The sequence below is a fragment of the Paroedura picta genome, chromosome 8, assembly GCF_049243985.1.
Source record: "Paroedura picta isolate Pp20150507F chromosome 8, Ppicta_v3.0, whole genome shotgun sequence".
Taxonomy (NCBI): Eukaryota; Metazoa; Chordata; class Lepidosauria; order Squamata; family Gekkonidae; genus Paroedura; species Paroedura picta.
This window is the reverse complement of record NC_135376.1, coordinates 70,047,240-70,072,443: the sequence shown is the minus strand read 5'-3', so window position 1 is coordinate 70,072,443 and position 25,204 is coordinate 70,047,240. Positions and strand designations below refer to the sequence as shown.

The window sequence follows — 25,204 nt, the reverse complement described above, 5'->3', positions numbered from 1 at the left end:
GAGACTAGGCATAACCAACAACATCTGCAGGGGCCCTGCTCCCTCCCTCCCAGAAATCCATCAACGCATTCTGCTCCGGGCCCCGTTGCACCGTTACTATTGTTACAATTATCAGTTAACAATATTAATTTATGGTTATCTATATGTTATGGATTGTTTCTTGTATAGTTTTCTACATTTGACGTAAACCACCTTGAGCCTCCAGGGAGGGTGGTATATAAATAAATAAATAGAGAGATAAATTTGCATTTTATGGAGGTGGAAAATGAGTTTGGAAAGAGGGCAGAGGGTGGGTGATCTCCCGATCCTACAAGGGGTCTGAGCAGCTTGTTTTTAAGCCTACCATTAGCTTAAAATGTCTTTTTAGGTTTCAGCTACCTGTCCAGCCTTTTCACAACTAGGACAGGCAAAAACAGTCCCGTTTGCATCTTCTGGAGGTGGGAAATGAGCTGGAAAAGGGGGACAGGATGGGTGATATGGTTGCCTTCTGCCAATCCTACAGGGGTCTGAACAGCCTACAATCAGCACATAATGTCTCTTGGGGCTCCAGGAACAATGTGCAGCATCTCAGAAATCCAGCCCAAAAGAAATAAAGTGCAAAAAAAAAAATACAAATCCCAAAAAAAGAGGGGCGGGGAATGCTGTATTGTTCTGGTGTTTCTCCATAGCAATGGGGCAGTGTGGATTTTATTAAAATTGCATCTGTGTTATGGCATTATTGCATAGCAACATGGATGTGCCTTTCAAAAAAAAAAATTCCGGGGGGGGGGGGGGAGAATGTTTCACTCCATAAGACAGCTGCTGTGCTGTGATTGGGGCTTCCTATGATTGACAAGCCAAGGAGTACAAGGAGAAGTTCACCTGGTTTTCCCTTGCAGCTTTGACAGGAGGCAAAAAGCCTCAACAGGACAGAGGGAAAACACGGGTCTCCCCATGAGGAGGTCTGCAAATGCAAGATTTACTATCCCGCATTTACCAGCAGGAAGCCGCTTGCGTTTTACCCCTCCATGCTGATAGGCCCTCAGTTTTAAGCAATAATGTCCCAGCATAGAATAGTTCAAGGCTCTTATGTGAAAAATGGAGCTTCACTAATTAACTCCATTTCATTGAACCAAGTGGACTCTTCACATCCTTCTTCATTTCCTAATCAGGAATTAATAAAATAGTTTAAGATGAATTCAGCTACAGTTCATCATACTGAGAACTATTTCATTTTGTGAGTAATCACAAAATCTCTCTCCTGCTGGCCTTTATATTTTCTAACGCAGAGCAGCAATTTTTGTATTTTAGGATGCTTTGGCATCAAGCAAAAATAAAGCTAATTAATCCATTTGCAAACGGGGCCCTTACAATGCCATTTAACATGCTTTTCCTTCATCACATACCCTTCATCTTCAGCGTTCAACCTGCAGAAGCATTTTGTGAAAATCAAAAGCTGGCTCACTCTATTATGCAACGTTTCACTGATTCTCACGACTATTTTTCCTGTTTCCATTTCCCTAAAGCCATCCCCCCTCTTTTTTATTTTTTTTTATTTTTTCCCTGCACGGAATGTCCCAGGAAAAGTTCTGGCGACCTCAAGAACTGCCCTTTAGGAGGTGACACTGGTTGGTCCTAATGAAACCCATTTGGACTGCGGGTGTTTGGGGCTCGTCTATTGGATCGACACGGCTATTGTGTTCTGTGTTTAAGAGCCGAGGGAAGGGCTGCTTCGCTCAGGAGCCGGCCTGCATCCACGGGAAGGAGATTCCCTGAAGAAAGAACATAGGCAGGCGCTTGTATCCCTTCTCGACAGTCCTGCGGCTCCCAGGAGGGGAGCGCCGGGCGGGCCAAGCGCCTGACATATGGGGGAGTTTCCTCCCAGACGCCGCCGCGGCCCTTTCGCTGCCCGGCTCCCTCGGGCGCCAGGCGCGGTTTCCGGCAGGGCGCTTCTTGCGGAGGGACGCCGCTGAGCAGAGGCCTCACCGCTCCGGGTCTTCGGCGTTGGAGAGGCTGGGGCTCGCCTCGCCGCAGTGAGGCACGGAAGGATGGACCCTGCCCAGATGAAGCTCTCCAATCCCGTGAGCAACCCGGCGTCCGCTGGGAGGAAGCGCAGGGCTCAGGCGGGCGCCCAGGGAGCGGACCCGAGGGGAGGGGTGGGGAGGGAGCGGAAAGTCACGCCCGGGAGGGTCAGGCACTTCGCATTTCCCCGCCTTAACCCGGCCGGAAGACTTATCAGCTGTTTCACACATAGCGTTGCCAACTGTGGGGTCGGAAATACCTGGAGGTTTGGGGGCTGGAGCCGGGAGTGGGCGCGATTGGGGGCGGGAGGGACCGCAGTGGCCTGCAGTGCTGGGGGGTCCGCCCTCCAAAGCTGCCGTTTATCCCAGGGGAGCTGATCTCTTTAGTCTGCAGAGGAGCTATGATTCCAGACGATCTCCAAGATCCCACCTGGGCACTGGCATCCCTCGGGCTGAGGTGTATGTATGTGCGTGTGTGCCAGCCACACAAATCAGGAGGGGCTGTAGCCGAATCACTGAACAAGTAGAGGAAAAAACAGAACAAATTTAGAGTCCAGTGGCACCTTTAAGACCAAGATATTTTAATTCAAGGTATGAGCCTTTGTGCACACACACACTTGCTCAGATACACTGTATGTACGTTTTTAGGGAGCCTTTTTAAAATTTTGTTTCAATAAAAAATCCTTTTTATTAATTTTCAGAACTGTCTCTAAAATTTCTGACCAGATACTCTCTTCATATACACTGGTGTAGTATCCAACTCGTTGCCCCTCTTGCATTGCTTGTCTCCTAGAATTGCTAATCCCCCATCTTGAATTCAGGATACATGTCTTTTTCAGCTAACACAGTTGCCAGGAGGTGCTAATTAAAAAAAGGTACGAGTAACTGAGCAATAAATACAGCTAAACTGGAATAACAAATTTGGTAAGACATGTAAATAGCAGCAGACTGGTATATAGATGATAAAGGAATAAACAAAACATGTGAATCCAGTCTCCACCCCAAAACTCCCGCAAGTTATGTTTCTGGATATAAGTGAAAACTGACTGATTTAGCACCTGTAGGAGGTAAGAAGCCAATATACTTGTTAAGCCCAGGGGATTCCATTGTCTTGAGTGTTGTAATAATTTATAATTCAGCAATTTCCTGTTCCGGTCTGTTTCTGAAATTCCTTTACAATAGAACAGCTACTTTTAGGTCCCCCGTTGAATGTCCAGGGATGCTGAAATATTCTTCTACAGATTTCTCAGTGTTGTGAGCATTTACCCTTTGGCATAGGGTTTGACCTGTTTGCTCTGTATTGAGAAGGATTTGGTATGCATTTAATGGCATATAAAATGTTAGAAGACAAACAAGCAAATGAGCCTGAGATGGTGTAGTTGATGTTGTTAGGTCCAGTGACTGTGTTGTTTGGGTGTATGGCAGCAAATTTTGCATCTGGGTTTATTGCAAGCTCAGGTACCAGCATTCATGTTCAAGTTAGATGTTGTATTATTGTGGGTTAGGGGTTGTTTGAGGTTGGGGAGCTGTCTGTAGACAAGAAAAGGTTTCCTCATTATTACTTGTGAAAGAGAACTGGTTATTCAATAGAGGCTGAAAATAGCTGATGTGCTGAACTGTTTTGAGAACTATAGGTGACCATTAGTGATCTTCTGTTATTGTCTCTTTTGGACGTGTCTTGCAACAGAGGTAATAGAAATTGCTGAGAGGCTGCTTTATTGGAAAGGGTGTATATCCTAGTTACACTAACGTTATATAAATAAGATCCTTGTTGGACTGCCATCCTCAAACATATGGAACTCTGGTTCTGTAATCTTAGTGCTATCCTAAAAATAGCTATGCCATTCTAAGCTCATTGACTTCTGTTTAGGATTGCAGGACCAATCAAATGTACCTTCTCCCTTTCACCTGTAAACCAGCATTGATAGTTGGGGAGAGTGTTCTTTACTCACTGCATGGCATTTTCTGAAGTCTGTGTGAGATTTATATAATAAAGAACATGTTGGGGAAATTTTTACTCACTTTCCCTTAAATAAACTGAAGCTGGATACAGGAGTATGTGCGAGGAAGAAGTATTGCACAACCTTTAAAAGAACCCTCATAGCTTAATATTTTCCACATTTTAATTCTGAAGGATTTTATGTTCTTTCTATGTTTATAATTTTGGCTGTGTTCCTAAGAAGGAACTCAACTTACTGGTTTGTGGTGGAAATCTGACTATATGAACTGAACTTTAATACTTGGGTATTGCCTTGGATAGCCCAGGCTAGCCTGAACTCATGAGATCTCAGAAGCTAAGCAGGGCTGGCCCAGGTGAGTATTTGGATGGGAGATCATGCAGAGGCAAGTGATGGCAAACCATCTCTGTCAGTTTCTTGCCTTGATTGGCTGTAATTTGATGGCACTTCCCACCTCCAGCATTGTCATGTCTCATTCCTTGCTTGCAAAATGTTGTGGTATAAGTGTCTGGTCTTTGGTAGCCTGGACCAGCTTGATCTCAGAAGTTAAGCAGGGACAGCAGTGGTTTGTACTTGGATGGGAGACCACCAAGGATGTTTGTGGTTTGCAAGACAAAGGCAAGGCAATGTGTCCCAGATATAGCCACAGATGTAGAGGAATAGTTGCAAAAACAAGATCTCCCAGCTAAATAAAGGGAATTCAGAGACCTAGAACAGAACAGCCTTAATAAAAGAGCAAGGAAACAAAAGTAGTGACAAAATTGTATGACCTTGTACATATATAGATAAGAAGCTGTCAAGCACTGTAGGGTGTAGCCCATTTGCAGAACTGTTTGAGAATGACCACCTTCACAGCAGTAGAGAGGTGATCCAAAGATAGCTCTGTTGGTTGAAGGCAAAAATATGTTTGTATTTATGAGAAACTTGTAATCACCAGCTGGCTGCATGGGGAGGAGTAGGAAATCAAATCTTGTTCTCTAAATTAGAGGTTGCTGCTCTTAACCACTACATCACGCTGGGTCTATAGTACTTCCATATCCCCTTGTCTTTATGGTCTGTTCCACCAGTGAGACATAAATGAACTGCATCCCTTCATATGGGGAGTGCCATTTTTTAAGGCTGACCTCCAAGAAAGAAAACAGCATTAAAACCTAGTACATCAGGAGAGTTTGTTTCCAAACTTGGAGGAGGATTGTGCATAAGTGAACATTCACAAGAGCGGTCTGCTACCTGCAGTTGGAAGTGGTAGAGTTCATTCAGCCATCTTTGAATTTGACTCCTTCATTCACAACTTGCTTTGCTGCATGTTTAGGCCAGGGTGGGACAGAGGAAATGCAGATTCTGAAAGGGAAGGTATATTGTGATTGCTTCCCCAGTCCTTTCCAGTGATATACTCAGCAAAAGCGCACAAGATAGTTTGTGAGTGAGGAGTCATATTTTGGGCTCTCTGTTGTCCTGGGGCAAGGGTAACAAAAATCTACTGACCCCTAGGGATGCCATTCTCCAGGTAGGACCTGGGGATCCCCTAGAATTCTAGCTCATCACCAGACCAAAGAGATCACTTCCCCTGGAGAAAATGGCTGCTTTGGGGGGTCGACTCCATAGCATTATGCTTCACTCCCTGTTCCAAGTCTCTCCCTCTTCCAAATCCCGGGCAGTCCCAGCTCCGCTTCCAACGTCTTCAGGTATTTCACAACTCAGAGCTGGCAACTGTACTGAGCCCTCTGCCCACTGTCCTCTTCTCTTGCTAGGATTTTCATAGTTTGGCTTTGCTAGCCACAAATGTTTCTAGGTTTTTTAAGTTGGGTTGGCAGCAGTGTCTTTTACGTCATCGCCTTGTGTGCCTTTATTAAATTCAATATGTTTTTTTTTTACTTTAATTTCCCCCAGATCCTTGGACATGGGGACTATGACTCTGATTTCAGCGATGAAGAAACCAGCAAGGAAAGAAATAGGTAATGTATTGTACCAATTGTAGTATAATTCGTCTGAAAATCTTGATTGTCAGATCTTTACATCATTGTCAGCTGTTAAGTTCCACCTATACAAACTGCTCATGACAAATAGATACTCATGTTTGATTCCTCCACCACCTTTCTGCTTTCAAGGAACGGTTAGCGGAAGGGAGTTGCCACATCCTTCTGGCGGCTGTAGGCCATCTCACGTCTTGCAGGTCAATGCTTCTAAGAACATCATGGAGGATCGGCTGATCTTTTGTATGGGGGTTTCACTGTTCTTTCTCTGTGCCAGTTCTCAACATGATTAATTAAGAAACTGAAAAAGAGATCAGTGTAATTCCGGCCAGGCTGGTGGCAAGCTGTGTACTGGCTTAGAGGACATGAGGTGCTATTACTTGCTTCATGTTTCCTTTGTATTAACTAGAGGTGCAATTCCCTGCTTGATTATGTAGGAGGAAGCTTTGCTGACCGTAAAGGGTATTCATTCTGAACAAGCATGCATAAAATTGGTAGCCTTCCTAACACTGGGAAAACTAGGAAGTGGCTCAGAGAAGATATGTAGTAGTTCACCACCATGACTTCTTGATCCCAAACACACCTATCTGGCTGCATTAAGTGTTATGCTCACAGTCAGTCCTGTCGTAAGACGTGGATAGCCCAGGCAAGTCCAATCTTGGAAGCTAAGCATGGTCGACCTTGGCTAATGTTCGGATGGGAGACCTCCAAGGAACAGAAGGGCCATGACATGGAGCCAGGCAATAGCAAACCACCTCCATAGAATCATAGAGTTGGAAGGGACCTCATGGGTCATCTAGTCCAACCAACCCTCTGCCCTATGCCGGACACTTACAACCCTATCGCTCATCCACTGTAACCTGCCACCCCCTTGAGCCTTCACAGAATTGGCCTCTCTGTCAGATGGCTATCTAGTCTCTGTTTAAAAATTTCCAAAGATGGAGAACCCATCAACTCCCGAGGAAGCCTGTTCCACTGAGAAACCACTCTAACTGCCAGGAACTTCTTCCGGATGTTGAGACGGAATTTCTTTTGAATTAATTTCATCCCATTCGTTTTGGTCTGTCCCTCTGGGGCAAGAGAGAACAGCTCTGCTCCATCCTCCGTATGGCACCCTTTTAAATACATGAAGATGGTTATCAGATCCCCTCTCAGTCGTCTCCTGTCTAGTCTAAACAGACCAAGCTCCCCCAAACTTTCTTCATGTCTTGGTCTCCAAACCCCTCACCATCTTTGTTGCCCTCCTCTGGACCCACTCCAGTTTGTCTACATCTGTCTTCAACTGGGGTGCACAAAACTGAACACAGTACTCCAAGTGAGGCTGAACCAGAGCCTCCGAATGTCTCTTGCTTGGCTGCCAGGCAACCCTAGGACCTCCAGGCTATCCCATTCGATAAATAAACAAGTCCTCCCATACCATATCTGGCATACTGGGCCTGCCCAGCTATAGAGGCAGACTACCTAACAGCATGGTGTATACTTACAGAATGGTTTCTGTGCAGAAATATACACAGTGCTTAGTTTCTCACCTGAATGGCCTTCCTCCTCATGTGATGCCTTCAGTGCTCGTTGTGGTTATTCACTGGCAAAATAAAGGCATTCTGCATATATTCCAACACTCTTTTATGTAGTGTGTAGAATTCTAGGGGATCCCCAGGTCCTACCTGGAGAATGAACAATGTTCATGTACAGGGACATTGTTCGTGCTTCAAGGTCTGTTTGGAAATGAGTCAGTAGCAGAAGCAACCCAAACTTGAGTAACTGTAGAGGAAACAATGGGATCTGCTGGCAGTCCAGGGCTAGGGTAGGGGAATGCATGGGCCCACTACCCTCCTCCTTCTGTCCAAGTGACCCTCTCTTGAAAGCGGTTGAAAGTGGCTGGCTTTTATTTTAAAGGCTTCATATGTAAATGTTTGCATGTAAAGTGTACGTATAGCACTGCTGATCTTTAAAAAAAAAACTATGTTCTTTTTCATCTTGTATTCTATGTGCCAAGAAATGAAGATGCATTACTTTCAAAGCCCTTCCAGAAAGAAAAACAGAGCAAGGTGGCACACAGACAGATCGCGGCAGATGAATGGGACAGGTACTTTGCTATAGTGACCAATTCCTCCCTCCCGCACACACAAAAAGGGAAAGAAGCATTTGGTTTATACAACTGGAATAATCTTTTCTTCTATTAGGGAAGAAGCAAGAAATCGAAGGTTTCATTTAATAGCAATGGATGCTGTATCCTTTAAATATGTATTGTATTGATAGCCACATGCTGCTTTGTAGTGCCTGTTACTTTAAGGAGAGAAAATCTTTCTGAAAGATAAATTTCAGTGGGAATTAATTCATAGTCTGTGTGTAGGGGTGCCAGGTCCAGGTGGTAACTGGAGACCTTCCACTTTTACAACTGGTCTCCAGGTGACAGCAATCCATTTATCTGGAAGGTGGATTATCTGGTGTTATACCCCACTGAAGTGCTAAAAAGAATTCCTATCTGCTGGTGAGTGACTTTGCCCTCTTGTTACTGTTCCCAGTATGCTTGTAAAGAAAGGCAGGTGAGGTGGTGCCTCTGTTCTCTGTGCACATGAACTCCCCTAGGGGAAAAGCCTCACATGGCCCCGTCTGCTTTCTAGAAACACTTGGCAGCCACTAGGAAGGGTGTTAGTGGGTGGCATGGCACGTGGGAACTTTTGCTCTAGCCACTAAACAACATATGTCTCACGTTATAATTCTCTTAAGTATTGGTATGACTTAACCATCATCGCAAGTAAACTCAATTTCAGAATTTGTGTCCTTACAACTGTTAAATCAAGCAAAGATTGTTGTATGTGGGCAGGGTAGCCAGGGCCAGTTTATCCATGTAGCACACAGCATGTGCTATGGGCCCCGCACTTCCAGGGGTCCAGCACAGTGCCTTCATCATGGATCAGGGCTGTATCCTCTCTCCTCTGCCCTTCCCCCTTTTTAAGTATACGCAGAGTGACGCCACTCTCCACTGTGGGGAGCCCCTCCACCCCCAGTGTGGCTGCTCCGCTGCAATTGTACTCTGCTAGGGCCCCATGAATACTTAAACTGGCTCTGGTACTACGGGCCCCTCAAATCCTTAACTGGTACCATGAAATCCTGTTAAGCAGCCATTGATAAGAAACTCTGAAAGTGAATCCCTTAATTCTCTCAGTATGCAAGGCATAGGAAACTGGTGAATGACTACATTTTATTCTATGGCGGTAAGAAAGAAGACTTCAAACGTTCAGGGTGAGTGCTGTTTTTTAAAAGCTATTCAATTGGGAACATCAAATAATTCTAGACAGCTACGTTCTGTTTGTTCATGTTTCATGGTCCATTGGCTTACTCACAGAACAAAGGACATTTCTGGGACTCCCAAAGACATTTTTTCCTTGCATTGAGGTTGCCCATTCTTATAAGAATAGAAGACCCCAAGATCCTGGCTCTGTTAACCATCCTCTTATGATACAGTTCTGTGAACACTTTCCTGAGAGTAAGCCCCATTTAGTAGTCATGAGTCGGATTCTGAGAAGTCCTGCTCAGCATTTCTGTCTTAGGCTCAGAAAGTTTGGGATCTTCAGAGGGTGGCCTGGTCTGAAGACCTGTGGGCAGTGAATGTCTGGATGCTCGTATTGCTAATGCTTGCCAATTCATTATTTATGCTTTCATTTTGTCTTGTACTCTTAATATTGATGTACTGTATTGTTTTTTTTAAATTCAGTGTTAATTTTAACCCATTTTGTACACCACCCTGAGCCATATTGGGACGGCAGCTATAAAAGTTTAATAAATAATAATAGTAAATAATCATTGTCAGGGAGGTTCCAGAGTTCTTGGTGTAAATAAAATAAAATAAATCGATTCCTTTGACTAGGCATACTGTCTATGGCAGCTGCAAATCACTGTTTATACATTCAGAACCAAGAACACAAATGAAAAGAACATAAGTGAACCGGGAAGTTTTATTTTATGGTACACGGGTAAAAAAAGCATACTTGAATAGCTAATGTTTCAATCTAGCTTTAAGGCACAATGGGGGAGGGACTGGTCCTTGGAAATTTTAATGTAGCTTTCCATATTCCGGACACTGTTTTGCTCCTTGTCATTAGAAAACTGTTCTTGTTCTGCAGTTAAAATTCCGGGGTAAAAGGCAAGCAAGGAAGATCTGATTATTTCCTACTGTAAAAATATATTTGATCCCTAGGTGTCAACATCCTTTTTTTTTCACAGAGCAAATGACAAGACTGACCTTGATATTGTCAGGGAAAACCACCGATTCCTATGGAGAGAGGAAGATGAAGTGGATATGACCTGGTAACTTGGGCTGTGACTGAGCTTAATTTATTTATGTTTCCTTGACATTTTAATTCACATGTATAATTTACGCCGTGTCATCTTGGATGAAGCACTTAGGAAGATTGCTGCTGCACCTCTGTGGCCGAGTAAATGCTTGATGAGCCATAATGAATGTTATGAATTCCTAATTAAAAGCAGGCTAGTATTAAAAACGCCCACAAACCAAAGCTTTTCCAAAGCTATTTCTAATCTGTGCATTTAATTTTTTTTTACTACTGTGTAAGGTAGTTACTCCCACTGAATTGTGTCTTTTCTGCAATTTTCTTCTGTAGCTAGTAATTATTATGTAGAATTGACTTGCCAAGTCTTTCTGCTTTGCTGCTGTTTGAGCGAGGAAAAGCTGCTGCTGCTTTCACCCACACATGTTATTTTGTGTGCCTAGTCAATTCTTCCATTTTCAGGGAGAAGAGGCTTAGCAAGAAATACTACGATAAGTTATTCAAAGAATACTGTATAGCAGATCTGACTAAATACAAAGAGAACAAGGTATGGTTTAACTTTTAGGTTTCATCTGTTTTGTGGATGTGGAAGCCCAGGGTTGCTAAGCAGAGGTGGGCAATGTGGAAGCCCAGGGTGCTAAGCAGAGGTGGGCAATGACGAACCCTTTCTGATATCTCTTGCCTTGAAAACCCTGCTTGGTGGCCAAAGGTGGCCAGCTTGGAGCTGAAGCCAAAAAAGAAAAAGAAGAAAGGTTCAAACATCCACCTTTGATGTCCATTTAGGGGCACTTCAGCAGTAGGTTATTTATTAAACGATATATAGATAAAGATATGTCTTGTATTGAGCTGCAGCCAGTAATGGTTGTTCCAGAAGATGAGCGGAGGAAGTAAGGCTATATAGGGTAGTTTAATCTGTCCATTATTGTTTACTGCCAGCTTTCAACAGAAGTTTATGGAAACTAGACTTTTCATGCAGGATCATGTTTAGATAATAAGGGAAATTACTGTGAACATAGGCATGTTTCTTTTCTTGCTCACTTCTAAAAGTGACCTTGGCATTGTGACCTTGAGAGACAGCATGGTGCAGCGGTTAAGAGTGGCGGCCTCTAATCTGGTGAATGGGGTTTGATTTTCCACTCCTCCACATGGAGCCAGCAGGGGTGACCTTGGGCCAGTCACTGTTCTCTTAGAGCTCTTTCTATGTCACCTACCTCACAGGATGTCTGTTGTGGGGAGAGGAAGGATAGATGATTGTAAACCATTGGGTAGTAAAAAGCGGGGTACCAAAAACCAACTCTTCTTTGTCCTCTATGACAATTGCATGTTGGGCATCATGTTTCCAGCAGAGGCCAGGAAGCTATTTCTGGGAAGCTTGCTAGCAGGGCCTTCTGGTCTTTGTCCACTAGTGGTTTTTGTCTAGTAGCATTCTTAAGGAATTCTGGGTTAGAATGGCTCTTGCTTATTTTATAATGCTTTCACTGATCAAAAAGAGAACATATGGAAACTTCGACTTTTTTTATGTCACAAACTTGTTTAAATGTAGCCACTGTGTTGCATGAAAACTAAAATGTTGCGAATGAAGGCAGAAGAGGGACAGTCTGCATTTAGAACTTGGGGGGGGGGAGGTTGGTTTTGTTTTCTCTGAGTCTGCAAAGTTCTTAATAGTGCATTTTCATCTCTCTAATAGTTCGGGTTTAGATGGAGACATGAAAAAGAAGTTATAGCAGGAAAAGGCAAGTTTTTTTTTCAAATTCTTGTTTATTTGTTTTGTTTACTCTTGCTGAGTTGTTTGTAGTACGTTGTGTAATCCATTTTTGTGTTTTTTAAGTTATTTTCCAAATGTTAATTTTGAAAGCTTCAGTCTTGCTACACAAAGGCTGCAGTTGTTGGCATAGATTAATAATATAGATCACCACTAAGGGGCACAAATGTTTAACATTGGGAAAAGGTTGTCTTGAAGTTGTCTAAATTGTTTTCCTGAATTTATAATGTGATCCTAAACAGAGTTGTACCCTTCTAAGCTAATGGATTTAGGATTGCTGGTCAATGACCGTAATTAAATTGACTGACTGACTTCTTAGGATTTCATTTTTATTCTAGAAATTATTTTAATACATTTTGTTATTGTTCTCAAATCAGGCAAGCATTAAACCTATTTTGCATGTATTTTATGATGTTATAGAGGGGAAAGTGTCAGCCATGAAAATCTATACAAGTATATCTGTGCAAAACAAGTTTTTACCAATATAGATGAAATGTGGACTACCGAAAACAGTGATATTTAGTTTTAACAGGGTATCTTTTCTTATTAAAGATCAATATTAATTTCATCACTCCTTAATGTGATGTTATACTTATTTATTTATTTAGATTTCTATACTGCCCTTCCCTACAGCTCTGGGCAGCTTACATTAAACGTTGTGGAATGCTTACATGGAATATTATAACAATGCAATCAATAGCAATCGTAACATGAGGTGTCATAACATAATCATAACATGACATGACAGCCCGAACTGTATTATTAACAGAACAACAATGACAATCTCTGGGCAGGGCAGGTTGGTCAATCATGGATGGGCGTCCGAAGAGGGGGGGACCAGCAGATGTTAGAGTCATTTGAGCATGGATATAATGAAGAAAACCTTGATAGCCCAAGCAAGCATGATTGTGTCATGTAAGAGGGAAGCACAGTAGGAGGAGATCTGCCACAGGGAGAGAGCATGGAAAGAGCAGACACTTTGAAAGCTTGCTCTGCTTGTTGGTGTGGCAGAGTGGGAAAGCTCTATCCCTGGAAGAGAACAGAATACCCGATTGACAGGCTTGTCTCTGGTCATGAGCAGACCATGTGCCATTGAGTCTGACTCTTGGGAAAGGGCAGGCTGGTATGGCTGGAATTCTGTACATGTGAGAGGATCCAATCCAGTTCCTAGTCAGCAAAAACCGGTTTCTGCTTGAAAGCACTGAGGAAATTGAAACCACATTCTGAAGTCATGACTAGTTTAAGATTATGTGTCTCCTCCGGGTTTCTCATCTGACTATCTGGAGATATGTGCTGGTGGTCAGTTATCTGAAACATTAATAAATAAATCTTTGTTGTTTATATACAATTCCTCTCAGTGAATTCTGTATTCTACTTGTGCACCTCAAAACTTACCTCACAACAGCAAACCCAGGTGTCCTACAGCCTTGCTACTGCTAGAAAACCTGGTAACTGAGAGGAAGATTAATAGTTCTAAACAAACCTGCTTACCAAAAGTCACGGGAGGCTGTGAGTCCCCTCGGTTGACAGAAAAGGCTTGTCATTTAATTTTTACAGGCCTGCAAAACAATGGTTTTGTTCCTTGCTTTTTCATTAATGAGTCTGAATGAGTTTGATGGAATATATGAGCAGCCGCAGCTTTGATTCCTATGGCCCAAGTGTCAGTGTTTCACTTGGTTTGACACTTCAGAACTGAAGTGCTTGAGGACACCGTCAATCCATTGGATAGCAGCTTAGGCAGACCATTCTGAGGTTAATCTTTCAAAACAGTCCCTGAGGTGAGCTTATTAATACAGATCCTTACACGGCCATGTGAACACTACCCAATGAAACTGTGTGGTTTTATTTAGCAGGTCCGACTTAAACAAAGCTGTTTAGTTTGCTATTGAAGCAGTTCTTCTGAAAATAAGCACTTTGAAACATAAAATTATGTAGTGGCCATAATACACAGCAATGCAGAGAACTGCCTGCCTAGCAGTGACTGGCCAGGAGGGCATTTCACACGGTTGTTTTGAGCAAGAGCCCTTCCTTCACTCAAGAGAGCAGGCAGCCCGGTGTCTGGAAACTCCAGGGCATTCGAAAAATAATTTAGAGTGTGATGTATGGGAGAGTTCTGTTTCCAAAAGGGAAAACGTCAAATTTCCATTGGGCATGCTCTAATTTGGGTTCATACAAATGCCAAATTTTGTTCTTGGTAATAAGTCCCAGAATGTTTCCGTTAAACTATTGTTTGTGCGCTTCAGCCATATGTGTACTCAATTTGCAAGAAAAACAATGCAATTAAAATGAATTAAAAACAAAACAAAAATCAACACAAGCATCAACAAAGGGCTACTCCACTCCCTCTTCAGTCACCACTTCAAAAGTCCAGACAACCAAAACAGCTCTAAATTTCTTCAGGAAGATCATGCCACAACCTCGAGCAGGGACCATGAAGTCCTTTCTTTATGACACAATTTACTTTTCTTCCTGGGGGGATGAGCACATGGAGCAGGGAACATCCTACAGAACATAGGCTAAGGCTGAGCTTGGATCCCCTGCCATGAAGGGCTTCAGAAGTAAGAACCAGCATTGTGAAATACATGGGGAAATAATGCAGTTTCTACAGATAGGTTGGATAGATTCCTGCCTTTGCTTCAATCTCTGTCAAAAGGTGAGTGACCACGCCCTGCACTAGGTGAGGTTTCCAGGTCATTTTCAAGGGCAGCTCCACATCAATAGCATTATAGCAGTCAAACCTCAAGCTTATAAAACCTCAGTCAGCACAGCAAGATGCCTAGGCTCCAGACAGGGAAGTAACCTTAGTAAAAGGTGACATTGATAGAATCATAGAATCATAGAGTTGGGAGGGGCCATACTGGCCATCTAGTCCAACCCCCTACTCAACGCAGGATCAGCCCTAAGCATCCTAAAGCATCCAAGAAAAGTGTGTATCCAACCTTTGCTTGAAGACTGCCAGTGAGGGGGAGCTCACCACCTCCTTAGGCAGCCTATTCCACTGCTGAACTACTCTGACTGTGAAATTTTTTCCCCTGATATCTAGCCTATATCGCTGTACTTGTAGTTTGGGTGGATTCTACCCCTATCCTACTACTCCATTGAGGTGTGACACCTTCCTCCAACTTACGAGTGCCTTCTTCCAACTACAGACCTGTTGGAAGAAGGCTGGATCCAAGCCCCTGCTGTTCCCTATGTATCCAGTAGGGAAGTTCTCTGAGCACTGTAGGCTTCTAACCTCTTAGAGCAGTGGTCCCCAATCTGCGGGCCGCGGCCCGGCGCCGGGCCGCAAAGGCCATGGCGCCGGGCCGCGGCTCCCTCTCCCCGCCCCCCCCCCCCCGCAGTAAAAAACTTCCCAGGCCGCAATCTTGCGGCCCGGGAAGCTTCATACTGTGGGAGGGCGGGGAGAGGGAATCAGGGCCGGGCCGCGCCCGTGCAGGCCGCGCCCGCGCTGCCCAATCCGCGGGCGCGGCCCGCGGATGTGGCCCGATCCACGGGCGCGGCCCAAAGCGTGGACGTGGCCCGCGCGGGCGCAGTCCCCGCGGGCGCGGCCCGATGCCCTGCCGGTCCCCAGCCTAATAAAGGTTGGGGACCACTGTCTTAGAGAACTACTTTCTCTTACCTGGGTTTCAGGTAAGATAATTGCATAAGATAATTGCATACCTATAGTACCCCAGAACCTTCACTCTTTACTAAGAAAAAACTCACAGAAGATCTATACTTGTTGAATCATTAATGGAACATAATACCTTTCCCCTCCTGTTACTTGCACAAAATGCCAAAGGGATTAGACTTTACTTGAACTCCCCTAAACGGTTATTCTTCTTTGCTAATATTGGGCAGTCTTAAACATGTAGGCGTAAAATGGACCCTCATGAAGTAACTTTTAGTTTTTGTTTCTGACCTCTTTGCAGGGCAGTTTTTCTGCGGCAGTAAACACTGTGATGAAAAGGAAGGCTTGAAGAGCTGGGAGGTGAATTTTGGTTACGTTGAGCACGGGGAGAAGAAAAACGCACTTGTTAAATTGAGTGAGTCCTTCGTTTGGTATTGAGGCTAATGGTTGTGCTTTTAAGGTTAATGTACCCCCAATAAGGAAAAGACCACTATGTTGTTACAGTTGGCCATTTAAAGCGCTGATTGAAGGTGAACTCCTTTAAAACAGAAGGTGCAACCTGGTTTGATTTAAAGTTAGTCATAATACAGCCAAGCACTAATTGCTGTAGAATGTGAGCATGCATCACGCAGTCCTGCCCCATCTGCTGGCTAGTGGATCCACAGATTTAGGGATAGATCCATGGCTGATGTCCTGTCATGTGGCTTCCACGTGACCTCAGACAGCAGGTCCAGATGGTTGACTGTATAAGTTAAAATTTCCTAGGGAACATTAAGAATATTTCTCCTTTTCCCAGCATGGCCTTCCTGCAGAAATAATGGTTTTAAAGAACATGGGAATATCTCAATATTCATCTAGTCATTCATTTCTCATTTTTGGATTACTGTAGATGAACAATTACCATGTCTGACTAATATATTCACAGGTGGTTCCAGAATTTTTCTGAGTAAATCCAGGCTTTTTTTGTCCCGAAGTTTTCCATCCTTTGTATGCAATGATTAGTCCTGTAGGGATGCCAGCCTCCAGGTGGGACCTGGGGATCCCTCAGTATTACAGCTCATCTCCAGGTTACAGAGATCAGTTCCCCGGGAGAAAATGGATGCTTGGAGGTGTGGTGATGGACTCTGTGGCATTGTTCCCCAGTGGCATCCCTACTCACTGGTCCCTGCTGGTGTCAACCCTAGTCTTCAGCTTCATTTGAGAGCCGTTTGTTTAAAGTTAGAAGTACAGCAGCATCTATACCAAGACCCCACTGAATTTTTAGAAGTCAGAACCACTAAGAATAGAAACTTAGAAAATGCCTAGTTACATATATGTATCACAAGTTTTTATTAAAGTTCTCAGATAGCCTTTTAAACTTTTAAACTAACAGTTTAGCTTAGCGTGTGAAATTTTAAATGTGAAGAACTGGAAGATGAATATATGGAGATATCTTTACTACTCTAAGAGATATTCACTTTATTTGTAGGGCTCTGTCCAGAATGCTCTTACAAATTAAATTTTCACCACAGGTAAATATATGATTTACTTTGTCTTCTGTGTGTATAGAACAGACCCCCCCCCTTTACAGGTTTTACAGCTAAAATTTGGCCTTTTTGCAGGTCCTAGGTTGGAGTTAAAACTTTTATTTAAAAAAAATGCGTATAGGAAATGTATCTTCTTTAATATTTATTATTCATCAGCTTTCCAACACATTTCAGTTGCTTGAATTTACAATTCAAGCTTACAGGGCCAGCTATTGAGGAGTTGAAGATAACTTTTTTTTATAATCCTATTTCTATTTGTGTATGTATTTGTAATGGGATGGGCACATTAGTATAGCTCTGAGATTTATTTCTGTTACAAAGGAGAAAAGAAGTCCAACCAAAGAAAAAGAGAGCAAGTTCTGAACAAAGCTCTGAAAACCTAAAAAGTAAGAAGTCAAGATTATCTTCCCCACAAAACAAGAAAAAGAAGAAACATAAAGGTAACCTCCCTCAGATTTAATTGAATTTAAACATGGTATTTTGGGATATCACAAGGACTTTCCCAGTTAAGTTGTGTTTGGTAGGAATGAAGTAGAAATGAATTCTGATGGGAAAAGCCAAAGTGTATGCGTTCAGGAGACAACTACTGACTTATTAGCTGCAGGTTAAAATAAGTTCTTCAGATAGTTATACTTTTTGAAGATGAATGTACACTTGCAGCCTTTGTTGTAAAAGGGTGTATTTCGCGGTGGGGGGGAAGCATTGTGGCCAGCACAATTCAGGAACTCAGGATTATTAGACAGGGTGAGGACCCCTGGCCAAAGTTTTGAATTATATACTGTGGGAATTGGTCCGCAGAGCAGCTAGCCAGAATCAGAGAGCAAACAAAATATTGTCCATGACTGAGGCAAAGAGACCTGTGCTTCTTTTCTTTTGTTGCACAGCCCCCAGTTTTGTTGTACTTCATGGGAAGGTATCTGCTGATCCAATTCAGTCAATAGAAACAGTTGGAGCAGGAAATGGCTGGGACGCTTTCAGAGGGATGTGCTTTTAGAGATGCACAAGAATCTGCATTCTGCCCTAGTTAATACATAACTTATGGCTGCATCTGGGTGGGGGAGGAGGACCCAGTTATCCGAGCAATAGGGATATATTCTCTGAGATACCATGTACTATGATACCAATCCCTGCAACCACAGTTTCGTATTCTTTTACAAAAACAAAGAAAAAAACCCCAGTGGCTTAAAGGGGAGAAGCAAATAGCATTCACAAAACCTGCATCTTAGCACCACTGTAGGTTTACCAGGGAATGTCAGATAATTGTGGGCAGTGCAGATGAATCACAAGCTATTCATTAATTATGATTTAAAGAATTGGAAAGAGGCCACAGGAATTTATGGCAAAGTGAGATTTCTGTCATTAAATATTAAGAGTAAATATTTATATAATTAATGGTAAGGTGGCTTTTTTCAGATCAAGCATCATTAGAAGTATCAGATGATTCTGATCAAGGTAAGTAATTCAAGTGACATTCAACGAAAAAATCATTAATAGTTTTGTTTTCAGTTCTTTCGGCTTAAATGTTCTTTCTGTCCGTTTGCAAAATCAAAGACTGAGAAGGTAAAAATGCTGTGAGAAGGAAGCTTGGCAATATCAGATTTTAAAACTGATAAGTAGTCTCTGCTTTGAGAAAGAAATATCAGGGATTTGAAAGGAGAAATTGTATGTTGCTTTCACAAGCTCCCTAAAAAGCAGGCAGTCTCACCAATGGCCTTAGTACCTAACTCTCTTTTCTAGAAGAATATTTTTAAAGAATATCTCCAGAGCAGTGGACCAGTTTGCTGTTACACATCCTGATTTTGATAACAGGATATAGATGTTGCACACTTTGCCTTATCTGAAAGTGATGCAATTAGTTTTTTTGTGTTGTCCTAATCCACAGAGTGAATTTGAATAAATAAATAAATAAATGCAATGTTATCTGATGAAGTGTGCATGCATACAAAGGCTCATACCTTGAATACAACTTTGTGGGTCTTATAGGTGCCCCCTGGACTCTAAATTTGTTCCATATTTGAATAGACATTTGACTTCCCTTGGGCAGAATTCAAGAATAACACTTTTAACTGTTTTGTGGATTAAGTGGTGCATTTTTCCCCCAGGCCTTTATGTGCAGGGTTTTCTTCATTACTGGATATATGAAGGAAGCTTTGTTAATATAAAATGTAGAAGCGAATGGACTAAAGTTATTTCAAATAATTTTCAAGTCACACTGTTTAACAGGTTCAAGCAGTGGTGACCGAGATGGTCCCTCAGATGCTGATTACTGGAAAGGTCCTGCACAAGAGAGAGAAGAAAAGACAAGGTCAGTGCTGGGACTGAGGGTTTTCGTCATTAAAATAGGGTTTGTTTGAAGAATGAACCCCTACATTCTTTAAGCCTGACCATCTCAGAGCTCCCTCCTAGTTCATTGTGGGTTCTCCAAAGAACAATAATAACAGCAGCAAAAGAGAACCGGAGAACTCCTCTTACCAATCCTCTATCTAATCTTCACTTAGTACTTCAAAACTGCAGCCCCTCATTGGCAGTTATGGCAAAATGATGGGCAACTGTTAGTAAATGCTCTGTCTTCCTTTGGATGCTCTGCCCACGTTATCAGTCAGCCAATGGGCTTCTCAGTATTGGTCAATCAGTTCCTTGTTGTTCCTTTTGGAATGTCCTACCAATATTGGCATTCCTTTTACTGTATCTGTTTGCAGAATTGCTAGAGTACATCTGCAGTCTGCAATTCAACTATGATTTCATGATTCCAAAATCATATGCTATTACAGAACATGGGAATATCTCCCCGGCCAGGTAGCTTAAGGTGACTTTGGGCCACAGCTCACAGCCGGATCAAGTGGGGTGGGCTGGGGGTGGGCAGCTCGTTAGCAGGGCAGGGACAGAGCTCCTTAGCAGGCAGTCAACAGGCTGGGAGGCCCTCATCAGCAGGCCCAGCCTAGCAGGCTGGGAGGCCCTCGTTAGCAGGCCCTCAACCACGACCCTTTGCTCAGGGCCCTCTCCCCTTACCTGCTGCTGGCTCCAGGCACTGAGGCGCGTCTGAGAGCAAAGAGGCTGGAGTCCAGAGATGGAGGGCGGGAGCTGCAGGGGCAGGGCAAATTGGGGTGCAGCCAGCCTGGACAGCCGGACACGTTCCACCCCCCAGGCTGTTTCACAAATCTATTGAGGAACCATGGATAAGGATATACCAATCTTTTTTTTGCTTGAACAATCACTTAAGACATCATAAACTAGCACTTTGAATTGCCCTACTAGTAGTAAGTAAAATTTCTATGTTGAAACAAATTTATTTGCTTTTATTTTATAGGGAGGAAGAATTTGATGAGTACTTTCAAGACTTGTTTCTCTGAAATTCAATGTGGAGATCTCAGATTAGTTCCTTCATTCTTCATTCTTCCTCAGAATCCACAGATGAACATCCAGTGAACTGCACCTAGTTTCTTTTAGGAGTGCTTTTAATGTTATAGTTCATAGAAATTATTCAGCAAATTAGACTTCTGGCATAGGAGTATAAATTTGGCATTAGTGTGGTCTAAGTAGTTTTTTTAAAAAACTACATTCCAAAGCTAAGATGACATTATGTTGATACTTTTTGCAGGCTCTGCATTCTAAGATGAAAAGTGACAGGTGTGTAGGAGTGGCTGAGTATTATTTAAAAACCAAGATGGTGTGCACTGAGAAATGATAATTAAGTTTAGCCCAGTTACATAAACTGCTCTGAGAGGAAGGCAGGAGGAAAGTCAGGGGGCTTGCATAAGTTGTGAGTTTTCGCTCTCTTGGGGCACTACCTCTCTGCTGCTCAGAAGCCACCATCTGGCACTTGATGTAAGAAGCAGGGCTGGGCTGATAACCCTGATACTTTAAATGTTGTAAACTGCCCTGAGACCCCGGGGAAGGGTGGCATATAAATAGGATAAATAAAAAGAAAATCAACTAGAGCTCCTTGAATAGATTCCCATGGCCTATCTGAGTGGTCTCAGTTTTTGAGCACAGGTGTAGCTGTATTTCCAGGACCAAATGACTCTTTGTTCCTAAATTCCTTTTCTTGGAAGTTATTTGATGCATATTTTAGAGGTCTACAAATGTACTCTGTAGGCCAGCCCTACAAATCAGATGTATTTATTCATGGGATTGAAAGTAAACTGCTTAAAATGTCCATTGGAATCTGTTGGAATTATTCTAAATTATGTTTGGAATTTCAAGGGTGTTATGTTTAGAAGTCAATGATTTGAAATACAGAATTGTTTTTGTGACATTATGTTTCAAGATATACAATATTAACCCCCTGTGTTCAGATTTTATATGCATCTGTATAGAGAATTGTTCTTTAAAGGCGCTTGATTTCGAAAGCTCTTCCTCATGGAGCAAGACTGGTAGGGATGGACGAGAGACCCTCCAATTAGGCCCTATCTGGCTTCAGGGTCACCTGATAATCCCGAACCTCTAGCACTGCGGCCCAAGTGCAGTGGTAGCGATGGGGATTATCCCGTGAGAAAAAAGGAAGTTGAGGTTCCCACTGACCCTCCCCAAAGGCTTATCTGGGACTCATGGGACCTGCTTGCATTTACAATAGCAATAGGGGATGAAGGAAGGAAAGAAGGGAAGCGGGATTAAACAAAAACACCTGGCTGGATCTGATTTCTTGGCTGCTTTACAGATGTTTCGGTATGTAGCCCTGAACGTTGAGAGTTGCAGCATGGAAGGCTGAAGAGAAAGCAGGATCTCCCTCTCCCTTCCTCTTTTTAAAATTGATGATCCAACATTTCGCGTTTCCTGCCAGGCAACAGACGTGTTCAATCTTCCCAGGTCTGGGATGGGGTGGGAATGGTGATGATGAACGAATGTCATTCTGTGTATCTGGGAAGTTCCCCACTTCTGCAGGACCTCTTAACATTATTATTATTATTGTATTTATTACCTGCCCTTTATCTTCAGACTCAGGAAAGGTCTTCTGCTGGAGTTGCTAAAAGAACTTCCAGCTGATTTACGGCATAGTGATTTTTTAAGTAGCGCTATCTTTAAGCCATTGTATATAATACATTTTTAAAAAAAGACTTTGCTTTTGGTTGAAACCTCTCAGGCCATTTTCACAGGTACTTTTGGTTCTGATTGTGTAATGGGCAAGTTCATCACACCTTGTTTTAAGAAAGAGAGATGACTCATTGGGGGAAAAGTACATGTGGCTTGTACAGTATCCATGGTTTCTGATCCCCTTAGCGGTGAATGAATGGTAATCTTGTTTCAGAAGGTAATCCTGGAGACACAAGACCACATAACATTTCAGCCTTTCTGCTTTTTCTCCCTTCCGTGACCTGGATGCCCCAGGATATCCCAGTCTTGTTATATCTTGGAACCTAAGCGGGGTCAGCCTGTGGTTAGTACTTGGGTGGGAGACCCAAGGAAGGCCAGGGTTACTACACAGAGGTAGGCAGCAGCAAACTACATCTCTTGCATCTTATGGAGTTGCTTTAATTGGCTGCAGTTTGAGGACTTTCCAACACCAGTGGTTCCCCCAGTTTTAGATTACAGCATGCTGTAGTACAAAGGATTTATGTATCTTGAGAAACAGTCTGCACAAGAATAATTACAGTGTTTAGCCTCTAAGCAAAGGAAAACCACAGCAAAATTTTGTCATTAGCATATTATTGAATGAAATTTACATTTAATCCATCTGGGAAAACAGTGGCAAATAAAATAGTCTTTCATTTTTGAAGTAAGAAATTAGGTATGCCATGCAATAAAGAATCTGACTTAAAAATATTATTGAATGCCTTTTTACATAGTCCACAGCTCAGCTTGACCATTCATGATTCCCTGTTTACATTTAACATTACTTTAAAATTATCACTTTTTTTACTTGTCATGCATAGGACAATATAACAGTGTACACCAAGGGTATCCATGAATAGCAAAGAAAGGTAGAGCCTTCCTTGTGTGAAGGTTTCTTTAGGTAAGAGGCTGGATTTAAAGGTTAATTCCTTGTCATGCAGGCTTGATTGGGAGCCAAATCTAATAAGTATCTATCAGCTTACATCAGTATAACTTGACATTTAGGACTTCAGAAAGATCCGCTGCTATATTTGCTGTTTCAAAACCCTTAGCTGTCTGTTGCAGATACATACCACTTTTTTTGCATACCTTTCCAATGTAGTTATAAAAAGCGAAACTTGTACAGTATTTCTTGAATACACCGACTTTTAATACAAAGTATATGATTAACATCAATCTTCGTCTGCCCTTCTACGTTTAGTACAGAAATATAGTAATCTTTTTATGGCATTTAAAAATCTGTATGAAATATTTGGCCCAGTAGTGTGGTATCTAGAACCAATTGGAAACTTCAGAGAAGTTCGGGTTACTCTTACGCATTATGCATGTCTTATTTCATTGCTCTTAGAAACACTCCTGTGGTACTTTTAGAAGTGTGTAAGAGCAAGTGTTGTACAGCCTAAAAGTTTGTGTCGATTGGTGGCTGGCTGGCTGCTGCCTGGGGGTGTGGTTGCCACCACCCATTTCATGACAATTCTGCCCACGTATCTATGAGAAGCAGCCGACATTACTTCTCCCTTCATACAGCAAGCCACATATACCTAATAACATCTTGCAAGAAGAGTCTCTCAAGAGTTTGGGAAACCTTTGGGGATTCGTCATGATTGTCATCACACTTCTGAGAAGTTATTGCAATTCTGCCTTGAATGCAGAAGGTTGCTTTTGGAGCTACTTGCGAGACGCAGCATACCGATTTTCTTAAACAATGGGTAAAATCTTAAGTGCAAATATTAGCAGTGTCTGCTGAAGCTCCCAGAATAAGGGGAAAGATTCATCGGTATAGATTTGATGGGAGTTTAATCAATATGAATCCATGGAGAAAACGTCCACTCCAGCTGATGAATGGCTGCTTAAACTTCATAGAAGCTGTTCCATTTCTAAAATTGGAGCAGTGGCCATGGAACATCTTTCCTCTTGACCTTCATGCTTTTTTTTTGGGAAAAGGATTGTGAATGAAAAATGTCTTCCCTTAAGTATAAGCTACAGTCTTAAGCATAGCTTTGTAGAAATACTGCCTGCTGCAATCAAAATGACCTAATTCCATATAAAGCCACATACTTCAGATCCTTAAACCATGTATTATCTGTATAAACACCGGGGGGGGGGGGCTCTCCAGAAGGTTCTCTGAGAACTTCTCTAGCTGGCTCACTTGGGGGGGGGGAAGCTGAGATCTAATGAAAAGGAAGGCCTTGAAATGTTATCATTGGGCCTTCTAGCTTGCAGCCAATGTATTAGCCTGTCAGTAGGGTTGGTTGTTTTTGATTATCCATTGATTGATTTCTTTTATTTATTATATTTATATACCGCCCTCCCCGGAGGCTCAGGGCGGTTTACATAGAACATATGAACAATACATGAAACAATCTATGATGGAGTACAGCTGCTGATTTAAGGTCTGAACTGTGCATTTGTGTATGTGGAGATGTCTTTTTCAAAACAGATACTCTACTTTTATATGGCCTTGGCAGTTTATATAAGACCACCTCTTTCTCCTCTTCTCATGATACATTCATGGCAGAGGAGGATAATGTCAGAAGCCATGGGTCTTCAATTCTTTCCTCCAATTAGCGCAATACTGGGGAGGAGATAAAATGCACCATGAATTCCACTGATATGGTCTGTGGTTTCTAATGTTACAGTGTACTACTGAGGTACAGGGGTTTCTTATGTTATAAAGGTAACGTGAGTTGACTAACTGATATCAAACAAACCTTCCATACATTCCGTGGATATGATGGATCCATTTGTACAAAGTAATGGCCAGTTATGTCAACTTCATGGAGCAATAAATAAGATAGCCTTTGTGAGTAGGAAATCTTTTTGTTCATGCTGGAATCTTGCACCAAGAAAAATTCATTGGGCCAGGATGCGTACATGCGTGTGCAATGAGCCTGTGTATAGGCACCAATCTGATGCTGGAATTACAACTTCTAAACTGACACATGCTACCATTTTATTCCTGAGAGCACAGAATATGTATTTCATGCCAGAAGATTAAAGTAAACAGTATAAAACCTATTTCTGGTCACTAGTA

General features: G+C 42.5%; 1 protein-coding gene across 1 annotated transcript; it reads left to right on the top strand.

The window, feature by feature from the left end:
* The first annotated feature begins 1,690 nt into the window (after positions 1 to 1,690).
* LOC143843731 (protein FRA10AC1) lies at positions 1,691 to 23,346 on the top strand. The gene is made up of 14 exons (XM_077350281.1): positions 1,691 to 2,060; positions 5,849 to 5,913; positions 7,928 to 8,017; positions 8,115 to 8,160; positions 9,101 to 9,177; positions 10,159 to 10,242; positions 10,686 to 10,770; positions 11,911 to 11,956; positions 15,897 to 16,010; positions 17,064 to 17,106; positions 17,443 to 17,561; positions 18,535 to 18,573; positions 19,345 to 19,426; positions 20,429 to 23,346. The coding sequence occupies exons 1-14, from the start codon at positions 2,028 to 2,030 to the stop codon at positions 20,469 to 20,471; spliced, it is 966 nt and encodes a 321-aa protein (XP_077206396.1). The 5' UTR covers positions 1,691 to 2,027; the 3' UTR covers positions 20,472 to 23,346.
* The last annotated feature ends 1,858 nt before the right edge of the window (positions 23,347 to 25,204 follow it).

Coding starts and splice junctions, on each gene's coding strand:
- LOC143843731 (XM_077350281.1), top strand. CDS start 2,028: ATGGACCCTGCCCAGATGAAGCTCTCCAATCCC. Junction 10,771..11,910: donor CTAAATACAAAGAGAACAAG/GTATGGTTTAAC, acceptor TCTCTCTAATAG/TTCGGGTTTAGATGGAGACA. Junction 18,574..19,344: donor ATCAGATGATTCTGATCAAG/GTAAGTAATTCA, acceptor ACTGTTTAACAG/GTTCAAGCAGTGGTGACCGA.